The following is a 7,809-nucleotide window of genomic DNA, read 5'->3' on the forward strand; positions in this document are numbered from 1 at the left end:
GCCAAAAGGCAGGATGAGGGAGATGCAACCTTTGTGCCTGCTCACTCGAGCAGTAACGAAAGGTGGATCTGATCTCCAGTGCTCAGGTCCTGCAGCCCAAACCCTTCTGAAGTTTGCCCTGGATGTAGGAAGAGGGGGAAAATAACCCAAATCAGCTCAAAAATCCACATGAGCGGAATGAGCTAGCACGAAATGGGGCCAGGGAACCAGGATCTGAGGAAATGGTGTGTAGCTTTTGGCCTGAGCCCCTAACAGTGCAGACAGCCAAGGGCTCCCTCTCGCGCAGGCTTGGCGTGAGCCCCTAACTGTGCGGACAGTCAAGGGCTCCCTCTCGCGCAGGCTGCAGAGCTGGTCACTCGGACACAGAACAGCCTCCACCCCACACCTGGCTGTGATGCCAACCCAGAACCACTGCCCGCACCTTTAACACTCCTCCGGTCCTGGCTGCCTCCATCCCCAAAGCAAACGGGGCTATGCTTAGAGGAAACCGGTCACATGGTCACTACAAGGCATGCTGGGAAGTAATGGAGGAACCGGAGTCCCGTGGTTGCTGCAAGGCACCCTTCCAGCCTGGCTGGCAGAGAGGCTGGGGGCACAAAGGGGCGCTGCTCCCTCGGAGAGGCTGGGCAGGGAGACCGGAGCTGTGCAGTCAAGAGCAGCACTTTATTGTTCCCACAGCTCCCCAGGTCCCCCATGTGCTCTCCATGCACGCCCAGAGGAGGAAGTGGAAGGGAAAGGGCGTGAGGGCGAGCAAGGCAGGGGTCTCCCAGGGACCCACACGGAGAACCCCGGCACGCCTGGCACCCAGGCACCGGCCAGGCCCGGCAGCGGCTCTGGAGAGGGCCACGAGGTCAGGGCGGAGGGGCCGAGTCGCCTGCGGCCTCATCGGTCCATGCTGTCGTCCGTGGGGCTGGAGAAGCAGATCTGCAGCAGCTTCTCACAGAACTCCAGCTCCTCCTGAGGTGGGGGAGAAGACAGCCCTGAGCCCCCGCCCAGAAACCAAGGGCTTCCCCGACTGCCTCGCCAGCCTGGGTCCAGCCGGAGTCCCAGCTGTGGGGCAGCCCTGCTCAAAACCCCTTCCATGGACACAAACCCAGCAGCAGGCAGGACAGGTGAGCTACGTAAGAAATAACAGGCACCTCCCATAACAAGAAAAGAATGTAGACTAAAATGACAGCCGGCTGCTGGGGGGCGGGGGAGTCCTTGTGATGTCCAGTATAAGATCCTGACACTTGGTACTGAAGAGCTTTTCTTGCAAAGAGCCCACTGCAGGGACCTGTGTGTAGCCCAGCGGACGGCTCCAGCTGGGTCTGCGCCTGCTGACCCTAAGGGGCAGAGGCTCAGGGAACCGCGTGCCTGCCACCGACCCGTGTTGGACTGTGTTCTTGTCCTGACCCTGCCGTGGCAGGCATTTGGGGACTTCGGTTAACAGGCTTATTTATTTCTTTGAAAGCGTTAACAAAGATGGAACTGTCTCACTACCCAGATGGCCGTCCCAGCTGAGGGCAGGGGTAAGCAGCTTCTTCCAGGTCTCCCAGGAAGTAGAGCAACCGGGAAGTCAGATAAGCAGGCAAAGGATATAAATAAACAGTCCCTAAGAAAAAAAAAATGGCCAACTGCTACAAAGTGGCCTGGAATGCTGCTTTCCAGCAAGAAAAATGTCACCCTGAGGTCCCTTGTCCTGGCCAGGACCCAGGTTGCTGGCAACATTGTGGTTCCAGTGTCGAAGGGTGGCACAACATGGCACCAGCTGACCCCTCACCCTCAACCCCATGTCCCCGGCAGGCGGCAGCAGCCACTGGCCCGGGGGGGGGACCCGACGCTGGGGCCCAGCCGCTCACCTGGTATTCCTCATGCTGCTGCAGCAGCTGGCAACGGTGGCGGAGCAGCTCCTCCAGGCCCAGCTCGGGCTCCCGGCACTCACGCACGCCCTGAGGGAAGTCTGTCACCAGGCTGTGGGCGACACAGGAGCAGACCTAGGACCTTGGGCCTTGGTCCTGCTGGGCCAGAATCGCCCTGAAGGCCCACCCACCTTCTGCTGCTCCCAGGGGGACCTGGCCATTCAACTGCACAGGGGACAAGCATTCCACACTTCCTGCTGCCCGCCGTGGGTCAGGATGAGGGTCATGCAAAGCAGGGTGCTTGCCAACATGGTGTGTGCCGTGGAGTCCGCTCCCAAAGCCCAGCAGTTGGCCGCTCCCACCTGGCACTTTTGTGGACACTAATGTGCTCAGTTTGTGAGTGAGGAAGTGGCAGAACAGGAAGCTTTTCTTCCCTGGGGAGACTGCACAGCACCAGCAACTGAGCAGATCCATGATGCCGCCCCTATGGCCCCAGACCCCCTCCTCTCTGCAGGCGACCACAACCTCTGGGTCCCCAGGGAGCAAAAGGCTGGCTGTTTCCTGAGCCTCCCTGCTGAGCAGGAGCCCGCCCAGGCCTGGCCTCACACTGCTCAGCCCACCTGCACAGGGCTCCAAGCACATGCTCATGGAAGGCGCTATGCTCTGTGCGCACAAGGGCCACCAGCTGCTGGACCATCCCCATGGAGCACAGGGTCTCTGGGGAGAGAACCAGGGTGGTCAGAGGGACAGCCCCAGCCGCACCCCCCTCCAGCGACCTCCATCTTCCCTCGGGCCACCCACCTTTGTGCTCGGGGTGGCCCACCAGCAGGTTCTGCAGCAGGAATGCTGACTTGACCTTGAGCTTCTGCACCTGTTGCTGCATGGCCCGCATCAGCACAGAGAAGCCGTCGAGACGCAGAAACTGAAGCAGCCCGGCCTCCTGCTCCCGCACCAGGCCTGCAGGAGGGCAGGACAGGGTCACGGTGCTCACCGTCCTCCATCATCCCCACTACCAGCGACCTCACTGGGGATGGCTACCATGCAGCCGACATCCGCTGAGCACTTGGCACGGGCCAATTGCAACCAGGAACTGACTCATTCCAACCTGAAGGAGCCACAGCCGTGCAAACACGCCTCACAGCCGTGCCACTGCGCCTCACACTGGTCTCAAGGACATGGCCTGCAACCTAGGCGGTGCCCGTGTGTAGGGGGTACCAAGTCTGGAAGAAGACACGGCGGCCGTGTGCACTCTATTAACTGCATGCTGAAGGTACAATAGTTGTGCAAGGGCGAGTGCCTGGCCCAGGAGTCAGCACCCCCACATCCCACAATGTAGTGCTGGTCCAGCCTCGGCTCCACTTCCCACCCAGCTTCACTGTAGCACACGCCCAGGAGCCAGGAGACGCTCCCATCCCTGGGGGAGACCTAGGGGATCACGGCTCCTGGTTCTGGCCTGGTCCAGCCCCTGGCTGTCGTGAACATTTATGGAATGAACAGCAGATTGAAAATTTCCATCTCTCTTTCTCACTGTCTCCCTGCCTTTCATGTGAAGTGAAAATAAGCTGTTTTATAAATAGATGTATTTTGGGCACAGCACAATGGCTCAGTGGCTAAATCCTCGCCTTGCATATGCCAGGATCCCATATGGGTGGTGCTCCATGTCCCAGCTGTACCACTTCCCATCCAGCTCCCTGCCTGTGGCCTGAGAAAGCAGCAGAGGACGGCCCAAAGCCTTGGGACCCTGCGTAGGAGACCTGGAAGAAGCTCCTGCAGGTGGAAGAGGTCTGTAAGGCATGGAGATCCCACAGACAGGTGCCCAACAAGCAAGGACTCCTCTTGGCGTGTTCTTGTGGGGCCTCCTTAGCCAGTGCCCTCTGTGTGGCAGGGACATGGCTGTCCCCAGTCACATGGTGTGAGAAGACTAAGTAAATCTATCCCCCGCTGGGAGCCACCCCACTCCCCCAACCACAGCCCACTGACCCAGCACCCTTCTTCCAGGAAGCAGTGGGGACGACAGCCCAGCCTACATGCCAGGCCAGAACCCCCTCTGTCAGATGGACAGGACAGCAGCCCCCTCCACAGGCCTGTCAGCATGAAACTGCATTGCGAGCACACAAGGGGCAAGGCTGGAGGGTGTTGCGAGTGCCCACAGCGCCCGAGATGGGCCTGACGCAGACAACACACCGAGGCCAAGACAGCTGTGTCCACACTGCTCAGGGACTGCCCTGCCACCCTCACCAGCGACCAGCAGAGTCCCGAGGAACCCCAGGCCGCACCTCACCCACCTGCCCGCAGACCCCGGGGGACACTCACAGGAGATGGCGAACAGGGCCTTGACACGCACCGTGTCACAGGCGTCCCGGTCGAGCAGCCGCAGCAGCTTGCGCAGGGCGCCGAGGCCCAGCACCTGCTCCTGGATGGCCGCCACATTCTGGCTGCACGTGCCAATGAGCTGTGCCGCACGCCACCGCAACCCGGCCGCTCCCGCCTCCAGGTACCGGCCCACCAGGAGGTGCATGCCCGACAGTTGGCAGAAGTCTGGCAGGGAGCAAGGAGAGGGGCTGGATGTGAGCAGCTGCTGGGCTCTCAGCCTGAACCCTGGGACCTTAGACAGGACTGCATTTGCAGTTGGTGTCCTTAAAGGGAATGAAGCCTCAATGCGGTCATACCCAGACCCTAACTCAGTGGGATTGATGTACTGTGTTTTTAAAGATCTACTTACTTAAAAGGAAGAGTTAGAAAGAGAGGGACAGAGAGAGAGAGAGAGATCTTTCATCTACTGGTTCACACTCCAAGCGACCAAGTGGCTGCAACAGCTGGAGCTGGGCTATGGCAGGGATTTGAAAAGTGAATCAACAGTTGGAAGATCTCGCTCTCCCTTTTGCTCCGTGGCTCTGCCTTTCAAGTGCGTGAAAATAAAGAAACATTTTTCTTGTAAGAAAAGAATGAACAGAAGAGGAGATCTGACACAGACTTGCGGGGGCCGACCACATGGGGACCTGGGAAAATGCCGCACCTGTAACGAAGCAGGGACACCAGGCGGGCCACGCCAGCACTGCTGGGAGTCCACTCTGCCACCCACACCAGCTGCTGCGAGAGCCTGTCACAGCGGCCATCACTGTGAGGCTAGCGGGCTCCCTCAGGGTCCCTCCAAAGGTGTGTCCCCTCAATACTGTCAGTGTGCCAGGCTCCCACTCGCTGGATGCCAGCTCTGACCTCCCATCTTTGTGACCACCACAACACCCCCTGGGGGAGAAAGGCACCCTAGCCCAGGTTTAGTGAGCCCTGGGACCTGCTGCTTGCCCCATGAGGATGGCGGCATGGAGGTGGTGGTGGTCCCTCCCAAAGTCCCCTGGGGCCCCCTACCTTCCTGACACAGGCCCCACAGGATGGCGCACGGGGGTCCATGGCAGCATCGGCCCGGGGGAAGTGACCCAAGTGCTGGCCAGCAACTCCAAGGCCAAAGGGATGATAGAGTATTTCTCAGCTATAAAATGCCATGAGCGCTCAGCCATGCAGAGCACACTCAGGAAGGAAGCCTGGCTCCCCCTCAGCAGGCACAGCTCCCCTGCTCCCCAACCTTCAGGCAGGGTCTGGACCTGCTCAAGTTGCCATACAGGTAGCAAGCCCCCATCACCAGCCCGGGCCCCGAGTCCTGCACACCTGCCACCCTGGCTTGCCACCCTGGCTTGCCACCCTGGCAGCCCCCTCTGCTCACCGCGCTCTGTGGCTGTTTTGGTCACGGCAAGCACACCCCCGCTCAGGGCCTTAGCGCTGGCCCTTCCCGCTGCTAGACACGCTGGTCCTGCCTGCTGCCCTGTGAGCTCAGACCTGATGCTAGGCCTCCCTTAACTGCTCCACCCTCTCCTCCAGGGAATGGCTGTGGACAGCTAGCAGATGACAAATGATGGGTGCCCAGGTATGCCAGGGACGTGACCAGCCTAGGCTGCTACCGGGGCTGGCAGCATGGGATCTCCATGGCCACAGGGCGGGGAGGATGTGGCCTGGCGTTGTCTACCTGCGGCGTTGTCCATATTTTCACACAGGTCCGACAGCAGCTCCAGTGCCCCCTCACGCTCCTGCTGGTCCGTGGCCAGCTCAACCTCGCCGGCCGAGGAGGGCAGGGGCTGGGACAGCACACGCAGGCAGCTCTTCATCTGCTCCACCTCCTCCCGCTGGCCCCGGAAGGCGGCCGACATGGCCTCCTGCAGCCACTGACGCCTCTGGGGTGTGTGTGGGGGACACAAAGTGACACCTGTCAGTAACTCGTTAAGGAGGAATACAGGACAGCAACATCAGGGGCCCAGAGCTTTGTTTTGTTCTCACTCTTCCTCAGGCCTTGGGGAGGCAGCAAGACGCCCTGCTTGTGCTCCGAGGGGTCCGCCTGCAGCCCGCTGATAGCGTGGGCGCCGGCAGGGGGACAGCCAGGAGGGCGGGCCCTGGCACAGGACACCTCCCCTACAGGACACAGCGTCCTGGTTCTGTGCTAGGGAGCGGTGGGCAGAATGTGCACCGTAGGACGTTGAGCTGTGGCCCCAGCTTCCATGCACCACCTGCCAGCACCTCCTTCCCTCTAGTGTGGCACCTAAGAATGTCCCCCACTACCGACTGTCCCCTGGGGAATAAAACTGCACCCAGGGGAGAACTGCGGGCCTGCAGCAAGCCTGTCAGGTAGAAATCTCCATACCAGAGACCAGCAAGGAAGTGTGGAGTAACGGGTTAAGCTACCACTTGCAACGCTGGCATCCTACATAGGTGCCCAGTTCTATGGCCAGTTGCAATACTTCAAATCCAGCTCCCCGTTAATGCAAATGGGAAAGCAACGGAAAATGGACCAAGTTCCTGCGTCCCTGCCCAGCCTGTCCCCACCCCCTTGGGCCCAGTCCTGGGGGCCGTCATTCCCACTCACTCAGGGGCCCCTCGGCCCGCCCCCAGGGCCCCTCGTCCTCACCTCCTCACTCAGGGGCCCCTCAGCCCGCCCCCGGGGCCCCTCGTCCTCACCTCCTCACTCAGGGGCCCCTCGGCCCGCCCCCGGGGCCCCTCGTCCTCACCTCCTCACTCATGGGCTCCGGAGGCGGCTCCGGCTCCTCGGAGCCCGCCGTGATGGCCATCTGCAGCAGGCCTTGCAGGTTCCGCGGGGGCCGGGAGTTCCCCGCACCGCCGGCCGAGGAGCCGCCGCCGCCCCCGGAGGAGCCGCCCTGCGAGGCCGGGGGCAGCGCCAGGGGGAGGCGGCCGCCTCCAGAGCCTTCGTCCGCCATGCGTGCGTTGTGGGATGGAGAAGGCGCTCACGGTGCAGACGTCCGGGGAGTCCCGGCGGAGCGGTTTCGCTGGATCTGCAGACAAGCCGACGCTTCAGGTGCGCGCGGAGCCCCGGCATGGTCCCGGACACGCACGGACCCCCAAAGCCGCCAGCATCTCGTCGTCCTCCCAGCAACAGGCCCCACCCTCTCTCCCTAGCAACAGCCCCATCTCCCCTCGGCTGCGCGAGTGCCCATCTCCTAGCAACCCCTCTGCCCTCCTTGCAGGCAGCAAGGCCTGCCCCTCGGTCTCCTCGGTCACCCTAGCAGCAGATCCCCCTCCTCTCCGAAGGCGCCGACGGAGCGGGACCGGGCTCACCTCCAGCACCTCCAGCCGCCGCCGCTCCCTAAACCCACACTCGCCCGCACCTGACGCCGCTGGGCGCCGCCATCTTGGCAGGAAGTACGCACATCGTGCCCGGAAGTGGCCTTGCATGCCCCAACGCCGGGACGAAGCTGCGGCTGAGGCCGGTCCTCGCGGGGTTGTGGAGTTCTTACCGCCGGGCTGACGCCGGACTCGTTCCCGCTCCTCCCGGCTGGGCTCCTCCTCCGCCTGGAACCCGCCTCCTCACCCGTCCTGGGACCCTACCCCACGTCAGACCCCCGCTTCCGGAGTGAGGGGCACCGCACCTGCACCCTGGTCCCACCCCAGTTCTAGGGCTTCCGGGCTC

The 7,809-nt window shown here is 62.1% G+C and overlaps 1 protein-coding gene across 1 annotated transcript; it reads right to left on the minus strand.

The window, feature by feature from the left end:
• Positions 1-646: 646 nt before the first annotated feature.
• Positions 647-7,596, minus strand: HSPBP1 (HSPA (Hsp70) binding protein 1). The gene is made up of 8 exons (XM_004596930.2): positions 7,458-7,596; positions 6,893-7,174; positions 5,860-6,064; positions 4,155-4,379; positions 2,643-2,798; positions 2,462-2,558; positions 1,842-1,953; positions 647-957 (listed from the first exon to the last, which is right to left on the minus strand). The coding sequence occupies exons 2-8, from the start codon at positions 7,097-7,099 to the stop codon at positions 883-885; spliced, it is 1,077 nt and encodes a 358-aa protein (XP_004596987.1). The 5' UTR covers positions 7,100-7,174; positions 7,458-7,596; the 3' UTR covers positions 647-882.
• Between the last annotated feature and the right edge of the window lie 213 nt (positions 7,597-7,809).

Source organism: Ochotona princeps, chromosome 16 (assembly GCF_030435755.1).
Source record: "Ochotona princeps isolate mOchPri1 chromosome 16, mOchPri1.hap1, whole genome shotgun sequence".
Classification (NCBI taxonomy): Eukaryota; Metazoa; Chordata; class Mammalia; order Lagomorpha; family Ochotonidae; genus Ochotona; species Ochotona princeps.